Raw genomic sequence first — 23,251 nt, 5'->3', positions numbered from 1 at the left:
AGATCTAGGTCGGTCCACCCAAACACCTCCTTTAATCGTGGATTATTATAGGTATATTTGCATGTGTTCGGGCTTTCACTCCATTAATTCTAAAGATAAACTGTATTCCCCTTGATTCGTCTACTAAGAAGTTGGCCTCTAAAATATTCATCGTCGTTGGGATTCAAATTCAGATTTTTCTAATTTATTCTCCTAAATGTTTTACCATTGTCAACAGCTGTAGAGTGTAAAATTTTTAGTGTAATTACTGAACCACTTAAGTGAAATTTCAGAATACTTATCATATCACGTGCCTTGTACCCATTTTACCTCTCTTACTATTCCAACTGTAGCAGTCTACCAATTGATTAAGAATAATCACTACTATTAATATAGTGAGTCAAATTGATATTTGACTATATGAATATAATCAAGAGAATTAGATAAATATATAGGTCTTAGTTCCATGTGATCCGAGTTCTTCATGTCTATTAATCGATTTTGGTCAAAATTGATTGATGGGCATCGATTGATGGGCATCGAGAGAGCTTAGAATGACATTGAATCAAGTCTTATGTGTTCGTTTAGTTATTCTGATTATATTCAAACTCTTAAATATCAATTTGGCATGTTATATTGAAAACAATGATTTTTTTAAATACTAATGTGTCCAAAGAATTTTATTCATGTTTTAAAAAAAATCATTGCCCTCAATATAGTAAATTAAATTGATGTTACTGATATGAATATAATCAGAAGAACTAGAGGAACACACAGAACCTTATTTATATTATTCTAACCTGTTGACGAGTGGCTCATATTTGGATGAAGGGATGTCATGGAAGAAAAATCTGTTAAGATTTTTCATAATAAAATTTTGTTAAGATTTTATATAACAGAATTTTGTTATGTTTTTCATAACAAATTCTGTTACGTTTTTACCGGGTCTGGGGGTTTAGCAGTATTTATAGGGATCATTGTAAACCCATTGTAGATCAGAAAACACAAGAATCATTAGATGTGATTCTCTTGTGTAGAAGAGAATTCTAATAAAGCTTCGGTCGTTTTGTGGAGTAGGCAAGTCGCCGAACCACGGTAACTTTTTTTCTTTCTCTTCTTCTTCTTCTCCTTCCTGGTGTTTGCTCTCTTTTGTGCGTCTTTGTCTTGTTGTTCCGCGCGATCTCTTTTCTCTCTTCCTCTTCTTCCGCACGTTAGAGGTTGAGAGGTATTGCCCCCCCCCCTCCTTTGCACAACAATTGGTATCAGAGCAATAGGTTTTGGCGGATTTCTTGAACATGTCGGGCATGACTTGAAGTTTGATATGGTGAAGTTTGATGGAACCGGAAACTTTGGATTATGGCAGAGAAGGGTCGAGGACTTGTTGGTGCAACAAGGCATGGTAAAGGCGCTAGGAGAAAGAAAACTGGAAAGCATGGAGAAATCAGATTGGGAAGAACTTGAAGCGAAGGCAATAGCAACAATCAGGCTTTGTCTTACGGATGACGTGATGTACCATGTCATGGACGAGGAGTCACGGGTGGTAGTTTGGCAAAAGTTGGAAAGTCGGTACATGTCAAAATCATTGACAAACAAGTTGTATCTCAAGCGTAAATTATTCGGATGAAGATGACGGAAGGAACCGATCTGAGCCAGCACATCAACGTATTGAACCAGTTGTAAGTGATCTGAAGCGGATTGATGTGAAGATCGAAGATGAAAACAAAGCGTGATGTTGTTGAATTCTCTACCTTCATCTCCTACGTACGAGAATTTGGTTACTACTTTGATGTGGGGTAAGGAAACTCTCAAATTGGAGGAGATCACAAGTGCATTGCTAGGTTTTCACCAAAGGAAGAAAACAAGCGATGAAATTTCTCAAGGAGAAGGACTTGTGGTAAATAGCAACCAAGAGCGTGGTAGGAGCAAATCTCGACATGGATATGACAACAACAACAAGACTCATTCTAAGTCGAGAAGGAAGAAGGTGATCACGTGCTACAAATGTGGAGGTAAAGGTCATATCAAGAGAAATTGTCCAGAGATAAAGAAATATGTTGCAGAGAACAAAAGTAGTTCGGCAAAGTCTGCAAACATAGTTGAAGAAGAAAATTGAAAGCGGTGATGGAGATATGCTATCGGTTATGTCAAGTTCGGAGCGGTGACGGATGCATGGATTTTAGACTCTGCATGTTCATATCACATGACTCCAAACAAGGATTGGTTTGACACCTATAGGGCAGTGGATTCTGGTTCAGTGTTGATGGGAAACGATGCATCATGCAAGATTATCGGCATAGGAAATGTCAGAATCAAGATGTTTGATGGTGTGATCAGAACTTTATGTGATGTCAGATATATACCAGAGCTAAGGAAGAACTTGATCTCACTAGGCACACTGGATGGTATTGGTTGTAATTACAAATCAGTGAGCGGGGTGATGAAAGTCAACAAGGGAGCTCTGACGGTAATGAAAGGACAAAAGGTAGCAGGAAACATCTACAAGTTGATAGGGACTACAGTTGTAGGTGGAGTCGCCTCGGTGGAGTCTGAATCAGATAGTATTGTCTTGTGGCATATGCGGCTAGGGCATATGGGTGAACGTGAGATGCTAGAACTTCACAAGAGAGATTTGTTGAAGGGTGTCAAAACGTGCAAGCTTGAATTATGCAAATTTGGTGTTCTTGGGAAACAGAGCAAAGTGCAATTTAAGACAGCAACAAACAAGACGGAGGGGATTCTGGACTACGTACATACGGATCTCTGGGGACCGGCCAGTGTAGCATCACGTGGAGGGCACTTGTATTTTGTGAGTTTTACTGATGATTTCTCACGAAAGGTATGGGTATACTTTATGCGTCACAAGTCAGAAACTTTTGCAAAGTTTAAATTGTGGAAAACTGAAGTAGAGAACCAGACCGGAAGGAAGATCAAATGCCTTAGGTCAGATAATGGGACTGAGTACACAAATTCAAAGTTTCAGGAATTCTGTGAGCAGCATGGGATAATGAGGCACTTCTCGGTTCGCAGGACACCTCAGCAGAATGGGGTAGCGGAAATGTTGAACAGGACAATCATTGAGAAGGCAAGATGTCTCAGGCTGAATGCAGGGCTTGCAAAAAATTTCTGGGCGGAAGCAGTTAACATGACATGTTATCTCATTAATAGATCACCAAGGGCAGCACTAGAAGGCAAAGTATCAGAGGAAGTATGGACAGGGAATCAAGTAGATTACTCTCATCTTCGAGTTTTTGGATGTCCAGCCTATATGCATATATCTAGTGAGGAAAGATCAAAGCTGGATGCAAAGTCAAAGCAATGCATTTTTCTGGGCTATCAGAAAGGAGTTAAAGGCTTCAAGCTTTGGGATCCTAAGGCAAACAAGGTGGTGATCAGCAGAGATGTGGTGTTTGACGAGAAAGCTATGTTACAACGTACTCAGGAAGAAGGAAAGGAAACACCACAAAGCAACAAAGAGAAAGATATTGTGCAAGTGGAGCTAGAGACTCATGACTTCGATGATTCTAGCTCAGAGCACATGGAGCATCGCACTATAGCTAGTGGTAGAACGAGACGAGTCGTAAAACCACCCACTAGATACGGATTCGAAGACTTGGTATCTTATGCACTTACCACTAGTAGCGGAGACCCTACATCTTTTCAGGAGGCAATACATAGCTCTGAAAAGGACAGGTGGACGGGTGCTATGACAGAGGAGATGGAGTCGTTGCATAAGAACCAAACGTGGGATCTAGTGGAACTTCCTGAAGGAGAGAAAGCTATAGGGTGCAAGTGGATATTCAAGAAGAAAGAAGCAATGTCAGAGGGAGAAGAAGTGAAGTTTAAGGCTCGGTTGGTAGCAAAGAGGTATTCACAAAGAAAGGGGATTGACTATGAAGAAATTTTCTCTCCAGTGGTAAGACATACGTCAATTAGAGCGGTATTAGCTTTGGTGGCACATCACGATTTATATTTGGAGCAAATGGATGTGAAGACGGCATTTCTTCATGGAAATTTGGAGGAGCAGATTTTTATGTCACAACATGAGGGATTTAGTCAGTCCGGACAAGAGCAGTTGGTTTGTAAGTTGAAGAAATCGCTCTATGGACTGAAACAATCTCCTAGGCAATGGTACAAACGTTTTGATTCATACATGATTCAAAACGGATATAGGAGATGCGAGTATGACTGCTGCATATATGTGAAGGGCCTTGAAGATGAATCACTAATTTTCTTACTACTATACGTAGATGACATGCTCATTGTTGCGAAGAAGATGAGAGAGGTTGACAAATTGAAGAGGCTACTGAGCAAGGAATTTGACATGAAAGATTTGGGAGAGGCCAAGAAGATTCTTGGGATGGAGATTCACAGGAATAGAGTTGCAGGGAGATTATGGTTGTCTCAACGTAGCTATGTGGAGAAGGTGTTGGATAGGTTCAACATGAAGAATGCAAAGTCGGTGAGCACACCGGCGCATCACTTCAAGTTATCTCTTACACGGTGTCCAAAGACGGATGAAGAGATCTAAGACATGTCAAAGGTTCCCTATGTTAATGCAGTTGATTATCTAATGTATGTAATGATTTACACAAGGTCTGATTTAGCACAGGTTATTAGTATAGTGAGCAAGTTTTTTTCCAAATCCTAGTCGACAACATTAGGATGCGATCAAGTGGATTTTCAGATACTTGAGAAATACTATAGATTATGACATTGAGTTTAATAGACAACAGAGTGTACTTCTGTTACAGGATATGTGGATGTAACCGATGCAGGGGATATGTTCACAGTAGTGGGAGGACCAATTTATTGGAAATCTATGATATAATATATAGTGCATTGTCCACTACTGAATCAGAGTATATGACAGTAGCTGAAGCAGCCAAGGAAGCATTGTGGCTTACAAGGTTAGTCAAAGAACTACGTATTAAACAAGATGGAGTCAAGGTCAGGTGTATCATGCGAGGACCAAATACATTGATATGAGGTTTCACAAGATCAGGGAATTAATTTATTCGGAAAAATACTACTTCAGAAGGTCGACAATTCTAAAAACATTGCAGATATCTTGACAAAGCCAGTGACCACAGAGAAGTTTAAGCATTGCTTGAACTTGATCCATATCTCTAGATGCTAGAGGAAGGAAGCCCAGATCCAGAGATCCAAATGGAGTTTTGTCCAGATATTCGTATTCTTCGAAGGGGTGAATATTCGCCAAGGTGGAGATTGTTGACGAGTGGCTCATATTTGGATGAAGGGATGTCATGGAAGAAAAATCTGTTAAGATTTTTCGTAATAAAATTCTGTTAAGATTTTATATAACAGAATTTTGTTATGTTTTTCATAACAAATTCTGTTACGTTTTTACCGGGTCTGGGGGTTTAGCAGTATTTATAGGGATCATTGTAAACCCATTGTAGATCAGAAAACACAAGAATCATTAGATGTGATTCTCTTGTGTAGAAGAGAATTCTAATAAAGCTTCGGCCGTTTTGTGGAGTAGGCAAGTCGCCGAACCACGGTAACTCTTTTTCTTTCTCTTCTTCTTCTTCTCCTTCCTGGTGTTTGCTCTCTTTTGTGCGTCTTTGTCTTATTGTTCCGCGCGATCTCTTTTCTCTCTTCCTCTTCTTCCGCGGTTCAGAAAGGTTGAGAGGTATTGCCCCCTCTTTGCACAACATAACCTCTCTAGGCTCATCAGTCGATTTTAGCTAAAATTGGTCAAAATTGATTGATAGATCTAGAGAGATCGAAATTACATAAAACAAGTTCTATGTGTTCATCTAGTTTTCTTGATTATATCAAAGTTTTCAAGCGTTATTTTCATAAGTCATATTGAGAGCAACAATTTTTTTTTAACACAAATGTGTTTAAAAAATTTGATTCGCGTTCAAAAAAATATCTGCTCTCAATATAGAGTAAAATTGATATTTGAGGGTATGAATATAATCAAGAAAACTAAACAAACACATAAAATATAGCTCTATATTATTCCGAGCTCTCTAAATCTATCAACCGATTTTAGCTGAAATTGGTCAAAACAGTCTGATAAACTTAGAGAGCTCGGAATGACATGAAATAATATTTTATGTGTTCGTCTAATTCCCTTGATTATATCTGCATCCTCAAATGTAATTTCCATATATCATATTGAGAGCATAAATATTTTTTTAACACAAATGTGTTCAAAAAAATCACTACTCTTAATATAATGAGTTAAATTGATGTTTGAGATTATATCAAATTGAAGTTTGAGTGCATGAATATAATTAGGAGAATTAGATGAACATATAGAACCTGGTTTCATGTTATTCTGAGCTCTTTAGGTCTATCAGTCAATTTTGAGTAAAACAGTTGATAAACTTAGAGAGATCAGAATGATATAAAATCGAGTCCTATGTATTAATCTAGTTATCCTAATTCTATTCATACTCAAACATCAATTTGAGATACTAAATCGAGAGCAATGGTTTTTTTTTAACACAAGTCAAATTTTTTAATTGATTGCTACAGTGTAACAATTAGCACATTAAGATTTCGAATATGTAGCAATCAATTAGGTTCAACACAGAAAGAAGTATGATATATATAATTTGATAATTTTAAAATTTGGATATATGATTTAGATATTCCAGAATTTTATGGACATTGTTTGTTAATTTGCCGTTGAATCTATAATGAGCTTTTAATTTTAAATGTATATTTTTATTTTATAATAAATTGAATATCAATTAAATTAAAATGTTATTTAGTATTTTTTTTTAAAAAAATCAACTAATGTATTAGTTTATCAATTAATAATATTTAAGTTTAATAACTAATATGCTTATGATCTTTGTCAGAGTAAAATAGCCCTCAGGGCTATGTTATAATAAAAAGATGTCAAATTGTTATTAAGGTTTCTGTGTTTTGATTTTTAGTTATAACTCATTTATAGGGATTTTTTTTTTCAAATGAGGTATACAATCACTTGATGCTGAGTTTTTAGGTTGTTCATCGTGACCACTTTCTAATTTAGCTTGATGATGATTAAAAATTTTTTATAGGATCAAATTGATAACTCTAAATTTAATGTTATCTGGTTTAATAATTATTTTTTTTTATGAGAGTAAAATATTTAAATACATGGCCTTTTATTCCCATTAACTCCATTTCAGACCCTTAAAAGGTCTTTAAACTTCTATATGTTAACTCAACCATAAATGCCTTAAAGTGGCTATTTTAAATGCTCAAATATTAAATTCTAAATGAATAATTATTTTGTTAGTTTAAAACGTATTCAAATATTGAAATTATTTATCTACTCTGTTTTTCCTCAATATATAAGAAAATAGTTGCTTTAGCTACCTTCCTTTTCGAACCCAACATTATAAATAAAGTAGATTTATCCAAAGGGCTCACTTTGACTTTTGAATTTTCCAATTTCATACTTTTTTTTGCTTCCAAAATACTAAAAATATTTCTAAATTTATTTCTTATTTTTCCTTTATTTTTTTTGAAAAATTAATTTTTTTAGTTGTATTGATAGAGCAATTTCTCACAAGTCAAATTAAAGTGTTTCATTTTTTTTTAATTAGAACTGGTTTCTAATAAAAAACGAAAAACTATTTCATATATTTTCAAGTTAAATAATATATTTCAACCATAAAAATATTAAATATTTTCAATTCAAAATACATAATACTTTATCTTTCACAATAAACAAAAAATATATATATATATATATATATATATATATATATAGAGTTTTGATCTCCTGCGCGCTCGCACAGTGCGCGACTGTGCGCGCGCGCAGGAGATCGGTCAATTTTTTTTTATTTTTTTAATTTTTTTAATATTTTAAATTTAAAAAATTAATTAAAAAATTTAACATTTCCTTATATAAATTTTTAATACCTTAATATATCCCCTTAACATATTACAATACTCAATAAAAGCTTAAATAAAAGCTATTTTAATTTTTTTTTAAAACCAAACACTATAACCTAATTGAAAAGCCTAAACCCCAAAGGTAAAATCTAAAAAAAAAAATAACTTTAACACTATACCCAAAGCCTGAACCCTAAAAATAAAATTTTTAAAAAATTTTTTAATTATTTTTTTTAATTCAAAAATTAAAAAAAAAAATAAAAAACAAATTAAAATCACTGATATCCTGCGCGCGCGCACAGTCGCGCACTGTGCGGCGCGCAGGATATCAAAACCGTATATATATATATATATATATATATTAAGAAGCGGAATCTTTTAATAATAATTCTTAATTGATTTGATAAAATCTAAAATTAAAATATATTAATATTATTTTTTACACAAAAATAATTTCAAGACTTATTCTCATCATTTTTTTAGAAAAATTATAATCATGTTTATCCATCTTTATATCTCCTCGGATAATATAACATATTCTCGTATAATTTGATTAATAATTTAATTTCTATTCTATTCTTAAATTAAAATTTATATATAATAACTCATACAAATATTAAATTATTTAATTATTTAATAATAAATATTTATTTTATATAATTTATATATATTTATACATTAAATTACACACTGCACAATGAGTAGTATTTTAGAAACTTAGTGTGCATTTATTTATTTTGTGCCTTTTTTATTTTTATTTTTGTGCCTTTTTCATTTTTATTTTTTGAAAATATGTGTTTTTGAAAAATGACGTTTGATTTATACTTTTTGTGTCTATTTTTTTTAAAAAAATAGTTAACATTTTTTAGAAAAATAAAGAATGATAAATAATGAGTTTTTATTTTTTAGAAAATATATATTTTCTAAAAATTAAAATAAAAAACGTACAAATTTAAACACACCTTTATAGTTCTTATTTCTATTTTATATTTCTAAAATGAACGAATTCGTGGTATTAAAATAATTTTAAGAATAAAAAACTCTGTTTTTAGCATGTGATAAAGGAAAACGTACTATTAAAATAATTAAAAAAAACAGTAGTTTTGGTGCGTGAAGGAGGAAGTAATATAACGTACGATCTCCGTTTACGGACGTTCCTATAAACCATTGAGCCTTGCACTTGCCCTTCATTATTTTCTGCTGTCCGTCCGCATAATATATACCAATTGGCCGTTCACCTACCGCACGCACGCGCCCCTTTTCCTTCTCTGCCCTTTCTCCCCTCTTCGATTCGGCGCACCGGCGAGGAAGAAGGCGATTTCGAATTCGATCGCGAGGAAGGAGGAAGGAGGAAGGAGGAAGGAGGAAGGAGGAAGGAGGAGGTTTAGGGAGATCGAGGGGATGGGGGACGCCTACTGCTCTGACTGCAAGAAGAGCACGGAGGTGGTGTTCGACCACTCGGCGGGGGACACCGTGTGCTCCGAGTGCGGGCTGGTGCTGGAGGCGCACTCCATAGACGAGACCTCCGAGTGGAGGACGTTCGCGAACGAGTCGGGGGACAACGACCCGGTCCGCGTCGGCGGCCCCAGCAACCCCCTCCTCGCGGACGGCGGACTCTCCACCGTCATCTCCAAGCCCAACGGCGCGCAGGGGGATTTCCTCTCGTCTTCGCTGGGCCGGTGGCAGAACCGTGGATCCAACCCCGACCGGACCCTCATCCTCGCCTTCAAGACCATCGCCACCATGGCCGATAGGTTATTTGTTTTTTTTTTCCCACTTCTTGTTTGCTCCGCTATACCTCGTTATTCCTTCGATGGATGCATCAAACTTTGCCCAATTCGCCACTGTTCTTGTTATTGCCGATTGATCCGTTACTTTTTGCACGATTTTGATATGTAGATTTGTGATGACGGCGAGGGCAATGTGCCCTAATAAAGAGAGTTTTATTTCTATAATCAGTAGAGGAGTTGACCTGACTGCAAGTTTTAGGACGGGGAAATTTCTTATTTTTTATAAGATGTTCCCTGTGTCGGAACGTTATTTGAAACTACTTTTGGGAAATTTAGATTTTTGCTGACAGTGTCGTAAGGTTATTTTTATTCTTCATTCAAAGTTCTTTATGGGAAGAGAATACCTTACTAAATCAAAACCAGATTAGAGAAAGATTCAACTGCAAGGGAAATAATTAGAAAAGTTAGGAGCTGATCTATCATTCCTTTTGCTTGAAGCCTTGCCTCTTTCTTTTCCACCTTGGGCCACGAAGTCATGAGAAGGATTCATTTTCTGAAGAGAAAATAGAATACTGACCCTATCATGTGCATCACTGCTGAAGCACCTCCTGGCTCTTTATGGCCTTCTGACATACAACTATTTTCTTGAGAATTCATACCTTCCTTGTTAGTGTATGGCATCGATCTCTCATTATGACATACCCTAGTTTTTTACAAGTTCATACTATAACTATTCTATATTAATTGTAAGCTCATACTATAACTCATTATGACTTAACCTAATTTTTTCGAGAATGATTATAAATCGTGTATCTCTATATGCTAATCTAGAAAGAGTTTTTGCTATCTTAGCATATCTACCAATTAAATGACATTATCAAGGAAGACATGTGATGGGGTAAGGTTCAAAGGTTCAGAACTTCAATTCTACCTATGAGGAGATTGTATATAGATTTGAAAAGCTTCAAGTGATAGGTTGTTCAATTGGACAGCTTTCGACTTGATGCTCGTCACAAGAAAACGAGACTAAGAATTGGCTCGATGTAGTTTGACTGGTGGCCTCTAACACTAAGTTGAATGGGATTCGTTGACTTACTTATGAGGTTGTGCTCCTTGATAGTATATTTACACTGCAAGAATAATTCTATTATAGTGTACAATTGAATGAGGATTGGACATGTCATTTAGAGTGTGGGCATGCCTTAAACGCTAGAATAGTTTGTTGACTTATTCAAACTCTTAACACTAGAAATTAAATATCTATAATTGTTTTCAATGACGAACATGTTATAGTTGCCAATTGACAAGTCCAATAAAGAAAAGGGCTGATATTTTTGGGGTTCGGGATTATTTGAACTATCATGGCTGGGCTGGATCCTTTACTTGAGTGTGTGAAAGGTAGTCAAGCTTTGGTCCCATCATTAGCCTCCCATCAAGTACTACAAGGATGAAATTGCATGCTATAATAGTTTGGTGGACCTTCATTTGCTGCCTCAGATCACTAAGGAGTACCGTGATATGGAATATTTTTCTAAATGACATCCTTGATTCCAACATTCTACTGAGGGGGTATAGGATACACCTTATGATTAATTGCTTATGGGCCAGAGTTATTTAGGTGACCTGAGCCAAGGAACCAAGGGAGCTTAACTCTGGTGGATATTTGTTCAAGACAATGTTTGTGAACTTTTGCTTAGCTATAGAGGCCCTTCAGACTGATGCTGCAATTTCAGTCTTGGTACTCAATCTTCTAGTTATCTTCTAAATCGGTTGGCCAAACTAGTTGTCGATGCACCTTTTGCCAATTCAACTCTTTCGATGTCAGCATCAAGATTTTTGAGCCTCTTTGAGGTACATGACTAATGTTTTTATTTTCTAGTTTCTTTCACTTTATTTTGTTGTGGGCTAAGGGCTTCGTCATCGTTTCCCTTTTGCTCCTATGTCTTAACCTTAATGGGATTTCATCTTAAAATTGATCGTATTCATCAGCTCCCAGCCTCCATGCATGAGGTTAGGCTCAAGAGAGAGGCTTTATGTACAATGGTGTTCTTGATAGGAATTGAATGCCATTGCTTTAACGGTGGTGGCTGTCTCTGTTTTTAACTGCACAATTTTTAGTTGGTCTTGTTCTATTTTCTGTTATTACTTAAGGCTCTTGATCCATCTTTCTCTTAATGAGTCTCTAAACAACACTTGTGTCTTTTTCTCTTGACTCAGTTACGCTTTACCGAACTAATATTGCTACTCTTTTTCAGCATTGATCCTCAAATTCAGACCTGGCCACCAAAAATCTGCCAACTATTGAGTTTTTTAGCCCTGGGCTTGCCATCTTGCCACTGCAAACCTTCAGCTTCTTTGGGGTTTTTAAGGGATTCTAACCATACATGTCTTTCAACTACTACTAGATTATGACTTCTAGAAAATTGGTCTATTGTCATCCTGATCCCACATGCCTTCAGCTGCTTGGGTTTCCGGGTGGTCACGACCTTGCATACCTTTTGGTTGCTTATGGATTTCTAGGATTTTGGTCTTCAATCATCTTGATCTTGTAAGACTTGGGCTAATTTTTAAGGCATCGTAACTCCACGAATCTTTCATTATCTTGTGTGTTTGGAGGGTTTGGTCGTCTAGCTTGCATTTTCTAGGCATCTCAACATGCAAGCCTTTTAGTTTCTTAGATAAGTTATGACTTGAACATTCAGGTTATTCTTTTGCACACTCATGGCAAATTCTCCGCATGAACTTAGGCATACGATCTTCAAAAAGAATCATAGTTTCTCCCCTAGGTTTTGAAAATCATATTAAAAAAATATGTTGTCAACCCTCTACATAATGCACATGTGATATTTAGGTCCATATTATGAAAAAAAATATCAAGTCAACATATGTGACAAAATATAATAATCAATATATTTAATTATAATTCCATTGAAATGCTACATCAATCATATAGGTAAAACACACTATAATCAATAATGTAATCCTCAAATGATCAAAATTGACTGAGGAAGCTCTAATGCCTTAGTTACCCTCTTAATGTAGGATTTTGAAAGCAATGAAGTGAGTGAGTCTCTTTTGGGGAAGTATTTTTACAGTGTAAGGGTACAAGAGTCACCTTTTCAAGGTTCCGGATTAGCTGAATGATGACAACTGAACACAGGGTCCATTAATTGCATGGGCATACCAATAGTTGATCCTGGGACTCTGATCCCATCATGGGGGAGTTTATGAGCGCTAAACTCTTATCTGAATAGTTTTTTGATGATAGAAAGGTGAATCACTAATAGTAGATCCTGGGGCTCCGATCCCATCAGTGGGGATCTCATGAGTGGCAAATGCTTATGTGAATAACTTTCTGATGATAGAAAGGTGGATCATTAATTTAAATAGAAAATAATTTGTTGTAAATTCTTGCGAGGAAAGTTGGTTAAGGGTCATGATTGGGCGACTATAGAAGGATTGTCATGTCCACACTCCACATAATTAAAAAAAAAACATCTTATGTTTCAAATGATAGGGTAGCCAGACCTCTTGTTAATTAGAAAAAAAGATATGGCCAGATATGTAGACTCATTACTGTCGCTTCAATATTCACAATGTTGAGCTTGTGTCTTGATACACATTTCACATTTGCCTACATATTAGCATGCACCTTGTTCCTTCCTCCTCTTTGCCTACCTCAAAACTATTATTATCTCTGGATGATTAATTATTTAGATGCTTAAAAATGATCTCAAGAATGTGACATATATATGCACAATTTACTCAGTCTAGCACTTTCGCTTAGATTGTATGGCTAGATATGTTTAATTTTTGAAATTTTGATGCTCAGTTGCAATTAGCATGCAATTGCATTGCCATTTTTTTGAACCTCTATTTACATGGGTAGAATGATTGCTGAAGCAAGTCGTGATTTGGTTTTCCTTTTCCAGGTTGGGTCTTGTCGCCACTATAAAGGTAAATAATTTTCCATTACATATTTTAATATTTTTTATATACTTTTTCACTTGAAAATTCATTTTATTTGTGTCTAATCTTTTTGATTCGTGAAAGAAACAAGTGGAAAATTTTAGATCTTCCAATTCTTTTTGATGTTTAATTCGAGATGTGGATGTCATGCCAACTTGTTCTATTGGCCACAATCTTCTTTGCTGATATTCTTTTCCCAGTACCATTTGTCTCTCTATGGATTGCCAATTTATTTTGTCAGAAGGAAATGATCATTTTAGGTTCTTTATTGCCATGAAGTTATATTGGTTGACCTTTTTATTTATTTTTCCTTAAAATTACCTTTAACCTTCATTGTAAACTCACTTAAGTTGACTGGTAGCTGGTGGATCTCATTGGAGTTGATTGCTGATAGTAGGCCAGAACCTTGCCAAAGTTGATCATGAGCTTCTGGAGCCGATCAAATTTTACAAGAGTTTCACTGGCTATTGTCAGGCATTTTTTTAAAATAAAATTTAAATTTTTTATCCTTGTGGAGATTTGAACCATTGAACTTTTGAGAAGCAAAACTAGGCTACCAACTTGGCCACTTAATTCATATAAGTATATTTAGAACTACACCAATACAATATGGTTATATGTAAACATTATCTTTCTTTTTCAAAACGTAGTTCCTTCCAGAGGTATCTATTTGCTTCCATTCATATGTGTGTATATATGCCATCAAACTACTAATGGCATTTCTCATATATTTCATGCATTAGTGAAGTCTAGAACCATATATTAGTTAAAACATCATTAATTTTATGTCACAAAGGCATTCCATTGTTATCTTTATTTTTGACACTAGGATCTTAGAAAGCCTTGTTTTGCTCAAATCATGATCTTGTATCAATTAGTTAGCCATTGATTTTCATTCTCATATGTAGACATCACCAACATTTTTAACATTGCATATTTTTTGAACTAGAATAATGCTGAACCATATTTTTCTCAAAGTAGTTTTATTTCATAGAGGTATTTATTGGATACCTCAAAAATCTCCTGTCCATTAGGGATCTTGTCTAACTTTGAGCACCTGTGAAGCCTTTCTCCAAAGCTAAGTAGCAAATCATTTGTCACTTTTTAAAGGATTGAAATTAATACTATCTTTTGCTGGAGCAGGGTGGGAAATGACAGTGATGAGAGATGGTTGAGGGGTTGGGTTCAAATGAGGGTGTTTTTAGATATTTGGTTTTCTTTTCATCTTCCTTTCCCCTCATGTAAATGAAAAAGTCTTCATGTGAAGAATCCACCCTTACATGCAATCATCCAAATAAATGCCTTTTAGGCCCCCTCTTCTTTCCACTCCCTCGACCTCCCTCCCCTTCTATTTCCCTCCCTCTAATTAGCATAACCTTAATGCTCTAGTCACTTGGACAAATTGATTTTAAATCAGCAGAAGTTGCACAAGTTTTGTCCTGCCAAAATCTGGTGAATCCCAAGTGATGAAGATGAGCAACTTGGTGGGGAGCCTCGATGACCACTTCTCTGTTGATGGGTCGTACCAAGCTGGCTGGGGCCACGAAGCAGACGTTGCTTGCTGACAAAGGTGACACTGTAGGCTGTTGAAGGTGATACCATCACTGGAACAGACATTGTGCACTGTCAAAGGTGGCAATGGAGGATGTTGAAGGTTGTCCTTGTCGCTAGAGCAGACACCCATGCTATCAAAGGTTGAACTGGGGGCTGTTGAAGGCGGCATTGCTGTCACTGGAACCGACGCCACATGCTGTTGAAGATGGCAGGCGCTAGGGCTGTTGATGGTGGCACCGTCATTGGAGCAGCAGAGGCTACATGCTGTGTCACAGGGAAGTGGTCACCTAGGAGAGACAGAAGGATTCAGTGAAGGAATTGATTTCCTTTCTTCTTTTTTTTCCCTTTCCCTCACCAAAAAGTAAATATAGCATAGACAGCATAAGAGTTGAAATTTCAGCAAGGGCCAGTTATGATCTTTAGCGAGATTGGGTTGATATGTTTGGTCAGTGGTCAACTTGCTGATGAGTTTCTGTCCAGTGTTCAATAATCAACTCCAACAAGGTCTGCCAATCAAGGATCAACTTTGACGAGCTTTGGTTGGCTCAAGCAACAGGGAGATTACATCCAAGGTTATCTTTGAGAAGACATTGAAATGATGTCCTAATAGGATATTTGAAGAGATGGGGCCTTGTTAGGGCATTTGGAAAAATTAAGGGCCTTTTTGAGGCTTCTGCCTAATTTATATTGAGTGAAACATAAAAAATATATTATCTATCTTTCTTGTAACGTGACCAATTTATACCGTTACTAAAAAGGCTTTTATAGAGCTTCAGAACTTTGGCACCACTGGCACCTACTGCTTAAGACCACACACATGCTAATCATTGAAATCTGAAAATGCGAAGAAAAATGGCTATATTTTGTTACATCAATAAAAAAACACAAGCTGTGGATATGTTTTTCGATTTGTTGTGCATATACCTTTTCAGATCCTGCCATATCACCTCCTAGAACCAGAAGTTCAATTATTTGTGTTTTCAGCTGATAGTTTAGTTTACCTGTGCATTGTCAAATGATATCTATATACCATCTCCAACATCAATGGTTGCAAAGTGTGATAATGTGACAAGCATGTTCTCTCAGTTCTTGCTCAGCTCATTGTTTTCTCCTTCCTTTTAAGGACCGAGCCAATGAAATATATAAGAAGGTGGAAGATTTGAAGTCTGTCAAGGGACGAAATCAAGATGCAATTTTAGCTGCTTGTCTATACATTGCTTGCCGCCAGGAGGACAAACCTCGAACTGTCAAAGGTATGAGGCTATTTTTCCAGTTTCTTTGTACATTCTTGTTTCTTTCCACTACAAATTGCTAGACATTACTGATAAGATATTTACCATTCGTTTAGAGATTTGTTCGGTTGCTAATGGAGCTACAAAGAAGGAAATAGGTCGGGCCAAAGAGTTCATTGTTAAACAACTTGAAGTTGAGATGGGACAATCTATGGAGATGGGCACAATTCATGCTGGAGATTTCTTGGTCAGTCTTTGCTCTATTCTTAACTACATAACATTTTTATCACTATTTATTTTTCTATTTCTGCTCGTTATGTCTCTCAGAGACGATTCTGTTCACATCTTGGCATGACAAATCAAGCAGTTAAAGCAGCTCAGGAAGCAGTTCAAAAATCAGAGGAACTTGACATTAGGTATATTAATTCGGAATGGCTTAATTAATCTGATTTTTTTTTTTTGCTGCTAAAAAGTTGAGACTTATTATTGTTGATGTCATCCATGGCCACATCTTAGCAATAATAGATTGTTAAATTTTATCGTTTATCCTGTATTCCTGATTTTTTTTTGTGCTTTACTCCATAATTAATCAGATTGTCATTATTTTCATTTTAGTATTGTGTTATCTTCCAAAGCTTCAATTTTCTTAACTTGTGCAGGAGGAGTCCCATTTCAGTTGCAGCAGCTATTATTTACATGATAACTCAGCTATCTGATGAAAAAAAACCCCTCAAAGGTTCTCGTTTCATTATGTAGATCTTCCACTGTGATTTCCTTTATTCCCTCGATACCTTTTTTTCTTGGTTGAATTCTCAATGAAAATTTTGCGGTTCACAGACATATCACTTGCAACTGGGGTTGCAGAAGGCACCATAAAGAACTCGTACAAAGATCTCTATCCTTATGCTTCCAGGATCATCCCTACCTTCTATGCCAAGGAAGAGGATCTAAAGAACCTCTGCAGCCCATAAACTTGTTCTTCATTTCCTTGTGATGGAGATCTCAAGAACTTCTGCACCCAAATTTATTCATGAAGCGACTTCGAAATTTTATGCTATCGGATGTTGCGATGACCAAAAGATTTAACTGATTGGGTCAGTATCATTCGATTCCTATTGCAAATTCGATCTGCTCGTAGGGATTGTTCTCTTATAAGGCTTAATTGTTGCTTAAATGATGTGGAAAAACAGTCGGCATACAGTGACTCGATAAGATTATCGATTATGATTGTCGTAGGAGTAGACAAGCAAAGGCTATTGTCTTGAGTGAGATAAGGTTATTATTGCATGACTGATGTTTCACACAGTCTGGTAGATGCTTATTACTTATTCGGTCCAAGTTATTTTGCATCACATATATATACATATAAATTGATAGTTTGTTTATATTTCTTTACTGTGACAAAGATAAAAAAAAAAAGCTTGAATATATTTTTATTTCGTATGAGAAACATTCAAGAACAAAGCTCTCTGGATTCTTTTTTATATATCAAAATACACGTAAAAAACTATTTGATGTTTAATAAATTTCATGGTTCTAGGTTATTTGTAGTGAGTTAAGAATGAATAAATAACGATCCAATGGAAAAATAAGTGTAAATATGTACATTCTAAATTGTTAACGATCTACAAGTGAATTTCAAAGTGTTTATTTTTTAAATTTTAAATTAGTAAACGTGAAAATTTTATATAGAATCGGAAACTTTTATTAGTTTGTTCAATATGACATAATTACTATTTCCATTTTTCAATAAATCAAAATCACACCTAATTCGAGTAAACCTAACCACTTTGCGCTTGAATCTCTTGACTTTTATTCACTCCATTTTTAATAAAATTCTTATTAGTTTTTGATAACTGAGGTTTCTAACGGTTACGATCCGATTATTTCGGGAGGTAGCCAGTTTACTTCCATGGAAATTTTCTATGGATCACCAAAGGTAAATTTCAGAAGTGCTACAGTATTTTGTCAATTGACCACTGCCGTCTTTGTCAACCCAAAAACCAACTATTTCATTTTAATCAAAATTGTTATATATAAAATTGTTATATTAAAAATACTTTTTATCAACTTAATTAAAATTATTAAATTTTATTAAAATCATTTTAAGTTGATCAAATAACTTTAAAACAAATATAACAGTTACTTAGTAGTTATTATAATACTACAATAATATTATAGTAAAGTGTATGTGATATAATAGCTAAAAAGAACTTGTACATTATCTGTTAGTCGTAAGTATTATAATAATACTAAAGGTAAGGGTATTATTGAGATAAAATATATGGAATGTCATTTTATTTTATTTTTGAAAAAAATATCTTTTTATGATTTACATAATTTAAGATGTTGCCCATTAAAAAAATTTAAATGACATCAACAAGAAGATTTATATATCTCTATTATTGCCCATGAATTGACATAGTTAGCACCTACATAAACAATTGTTTCAATAGATCTTGAGTCAATCCTAACGGATGAGTTTAAATACTTCACTTGATATCTGACCTCCTCTGATTTACCTTTTTCAGAGTGTAGAATCACCTTGAAGAGACGCTAATTTGATCCTGTCCGAACCAGAAGTCAGCAGACGCTGGGCACGTGACGCTCCAAGGCTCGCTGATGTAGGTCTCCAACTAGTGTCGAGATGCTCCGGCTATCCTGCACAGAAGTCGAGCCGGGAAGGGGATTCCCAGCGACGACCCTCCGACGCTCAAGTCAGGTAAATCACGATGAACAAGGTGGCTCCAGAAGTCTCAGAGTACATACCATCCTCTACTGTCGATGAAACCTGAGGTTCTTTATATAGAGCTGTGAAAGGTTCGGGCACGTGTACCAAGGTGCATAAGTGTCCCCTGTCCTATCCTAGGTATGCGGCTGTCAGAAAGCTTACCTGTCCTTTCCTAGGTACGCGGCTGTCAGAAAGTTTACCTGACCCATATCGCTACAGTCAAAGCATGCCCTCGATGGGACAGCAGAATCCCCTGTCACAAGATTTGGAGCATGACACACACGTGAAACCTACAGGTTGTTGGAGAAAGAAATCCTCTGGCCATTTCCTTTGCTCCAAACTTGTAGTCCGAGCGGAAAGATACCTAAACATCCGACCGGACATCCGCAGTGGTTTACTTGTGCTTTGTGGAGACTAACAAACAGGGGTGCTTTATGACTGTGATCGGTCAAAAGGTCAGCTCGGCCCATGACCTTTTTAACTGAGCGTCGGAACCCCGATTTGACAGGGTGCCTACCAACTATGAGTGCAAACCGGCCGGACCTTTCCGGGTACTCGATTCCATCGGCCGGCCGGCAGTCCAATCGGACCGGCCCTCTATGGCCGTCCGTCCGGTCGGACCACATTCTCCTCTGGGTGGGCGGCTGTTCCGGTGACTTCCACTTGGCGTTGACTTTGCAAGAAAAAAGGGGGGGGGCCCGCTCTTACTACCGGATCATTCATCATAATAATAATCCAATTCCAACCTAATTCAATGTATTTACCAAAACTAACAATCCTCTACATCAAGCATCAAATCCCTACTCCTTACCTCAATTCTTCTTCAGTCGTTCTGTAATGGCAAAAGACCCAAACAGCAATGGGATGACTGGAATTGAGGAAATCCCAAACTGCAACCCGATCAGAACCAAAAGAAAAACAGGATGGTGGCACTGTAGAACCTGGTGGTCAATAGTGCTTGTCGCAGTTGAAACTTGCTCCAGCAAAGGTCACGTGCAACAAGGCATCACCCAGATCAGAGGCATTGAAATCTGCAGCCCTAGAACTGTGATCAATAAACCAACCTACTGCAATTACCTGAACCTGTGACATTCTTTCCCCTTGCCGGCAACTGGTGAATGGAAAAGGTTGCCCCAATACTAAGTCTAGGGCACGGTACTGTGGTTGGAACAGAGGTTATCAGAGGAGAACCAGTGTAGAGAAACGACTACCCTCGGTTGGCTCTCGTCGGCTGGTGAAGATAGTAGCGACAGAAGAGAGGAGAAGAGAGTCTTCGGCGTGAAAGGCTGTGAACCCAAAACTAGGGCACGCAGCTAGTTGGCGGCTGGGATCTTAAGGCTCTCCACTGCGAGGGCGAGGGGCGACGATGGAGAGGCTAGGGCAAAGGCGACAACGGCACTGGGTCAGATCTGGTGGCCGGTACAGAGGAGGTGGCCGGCGGCGGTGCTAGGGCACGGCGACGGCGGCTGACGCTGAAAAACCAGTGTCGGCAGTGGCGTCGGTGCTGGCTAGGGCATAGATCGGAGATGGCTCTATGGCTGAGGAAGGCCGGCGGCAGCGCTGGGTCAGTGGCGGCGAAGCAAACTCGGCGGCGGCACCGGTTAGGGCAAGGGAAGAAAGCTTCGGGCGCGTGTGGTTTCGGCGAGGAAGAGAGAACGGCGGAAGGAAAAGAAAATAAAGAAAATAAAGAAAATAAAGAAAAGGAAATGTAAATATAAACATTTCCTCACATAAACGGGGTAGCCTAAACAGGCTTTTCCGGGCCCCGTTTTTATCCCCGTTAACTCGTCCGTACGAGCTCCGAAAAATTCCCGAAAAATTTCTAAAAATTCCGGAAAATTCCCTTATTAATATTCGCCTATTTTCCGGTATTTTACATTCTCCCTCACTAATAAAAATTTGGTCCCCAAATTTCGTTTCTACCATCAGCAAGTACCAACAACAGATATAAAGCATAAATGCTGAACGGTAAACAAATCACATACCTCAAGTGAAAAGATGGGGATATCGAGCTCGGATAGTATCCTCGAGCTCCCAAGTAGCCTCCTCATCCGAAAGATACTACCATCCGACCTTAACAAGTCGAATAGTCTTGTTCCACAACTGACTCTCCTTCCGGTCTAAAATCCGTATCGGAATCTCCTCAATAGTGACGCCAGACTGTACTGAAACTGAGATATCTATCAGCACATATGTTAGTTCGGGTACGTATCTCCTCAGCATAGATACGTGGAATACATCGTGCACTCCTGCCAAGGACGGTAGTAGTGCCAATCGGTAAGCTACCACTCCAATCCTTTCCGAGATCTAGAAAGGTCCAATGTATCGTGGAGCTAGCTTACCTCTGAAGCCAAATCTCTTCACCCCTTTCGCGGGTGAAACTCGCAGAAATACCTGGTCGCAAATAAAGAACTCTAAGAGTCTCCGACTCCAGTCAGCATAACTCTTCTGACAGTCTTATCCCTCTGACATCCTCTGTCTGATAATATGGACCACTTTGCCTCACGTTGAGCTCCATGAGGTCTCAACATCCTCTGCACGGTTCTGTGGCCGAAAGTCCAGGGATCGATCCTCGGGGTGTAACTGTCTGGGGTTAACGTCTCCGCCATACACTTTCCACCTACCTGCATTGTTAACTGGGTCTCTCGGATTCTCTTCCTGATCGACGACTGAGCAACCATCGTAACAAGAATACCCTGCTCTGTCTGTCCCTGCTCCTCAATGTCTAACTCAGAGAAATCCTGAATCAAATCTGTGACCACAACTCGGTGGCAAGCTAAAGTCCCTCTGGACCTCTAGCTAAATGCATCGACAACCACATTAGCTTTTCCCCGGTGATAGCTAATGGTACAATCATAATCCTTCAGGAACTCTACCTATGTCCTCGGTCGAAAATTAAGTTCCTTCTGAGTGAACAGATATTTGAGACTCCGATGGTCAGTGAGAATCTCAATGTAATATCCTACAGGTACTGCCGCCAAATCTTCAGGGCAAAAATAATAGCGGCCAACTCCAGATCATGTACTGAGTATTTTCTTCTCAGGCTCCCTCAACTATCGAGAAGCATATAAGAACGCTCTACCATGCTACCTCAGAACAGCACCCATATCCTGTAGAGACGCGTCGGTGTAGAGGACAAATTCGTCCTCTTCCGAAGGTAAAAACCAAAGATCAAAGCCGACACTAGTCTCCGCTTCAGCTCCTAGAAGCTGGTCTTGAAATCCTCAGTCCAAGTAAACTTCACGTCTTTCATGGTCACGCGTGAAAGTAGCATAGCTATGCGGAAGAAACCCTCGACGAAAGGTCTGTAATATCCTGCGAGTCACAAAAGACTGCGGATCTCCTACACTGATTTCGGCTGCTCCCAACGGTAACAACCTCTATCTCCTGTGGAACCACGGTACACTCCTACTGGTGACCGTGTGTCCCAAACATCATAACAAAAGACAATCCAAACCAGCACTACTGATAATCACATATAGATGTTCTTGTCGAATCATCTCTAGATCTATGCAAAGGTAGTGTACGTGACTCACCTCGGATCCGTAATAGATCATAACATCGTCCACAAAGATAATGGACACCTATCCAAACATCCTCGACATACCAGGATCATCGAGTCCCTGAAAACATCTGAGGCACTGTAAGCCTATATGGCAAAAACCAATACACATAATGTCTGTATCACAGACATTCCTATCCATAAGATCTCCAATAATAAATCGAAAAATCTGATCATCAATAACATAAATCACCAAAGAATAAATCCTCCAGGGTGAGAGCAACGCTCCATCACAGGAAACACCACATATGTAGAAGCAACGCTCTACCACAAGAAATCCTCAATATGTGGGAGCAACACTCCACCACAAATAATCTGAAATATGTATCTGCAATAAATATAGGAGCAATGCTCCGCTACCAGCAATCCGTGATATGTGGGAGCAACGCTCCACCATAAAATAATACATAAGTACCCCAAGGCACCTAACTATCCAGCTAGAGGCTGTACAAGATCTCCCTATCACAATTCACTGTGGTTAGACTAGGCTATAACAACCTAGTAACTAATCAAATCCATCATCAACTCTATCAGCATCCTAGTGGGTCATCCACTGATAGGAAAATTAATTGATGGGTTAATCCAACAAATGACATAATGCAGTCACTCCACATTCTGCATTCAATAT

The 23,251-nt window shown here is 37.7% G+C and overlaps 1 protein-coding gene across 1 annotated transcript; it reads left to right on the top strand.

The window, feature by feature from the left end:
• The first annotated feature begins 9,091 nt into the window (after positions 1–9,091).
• On the top strand, positions 9,092–17,719 carry LOC122047515 (transcription initiation factor IIB-like). Its single transcript, XM_042608864.1, has 7 exons — positions 9,092–9,599; positions 13,508–13,532; positions 16,222–16,351; positions 16,447–16,577; positions 16,658–16,746; positions 16,990–17,066; positions 17,168–17,719. The coding sequence occupies exons 1-7, from the start codon at positions 9,247–9,249 to the stop codon at positions 17,299–17,301; spliced, it is 939 nt and encodes a 312-aa protein (XP_042464798.1). The 5' UTR covers positions 9,092–9,246; the 3' UTR covers positions 17,302–17,719.
• Positions 17,720–23,251: the final 5,532 nt, after the last annotated feature.

This window comes from Zingiber officinale, chromosome 2B (genome assembly GCF_018446385.1).
Source record: "Zingiber officinale cultivar Zhangliang chromosome 2B, Zo_v1.1, whole genome shotgun sequence".
Taxonomy (NCBI): Eukaryota; Viridiplantae; Streptophyta; class Magnoliopsida; order Zingiberales; family Zingiberaceae; genus Zingiber; species Zingiber officinale.
The sequence above is the reverse complement of the archived record's forward strand: the minus strand, read 5'-3'. Positions and strand labels throughout refer to the sequence as shown.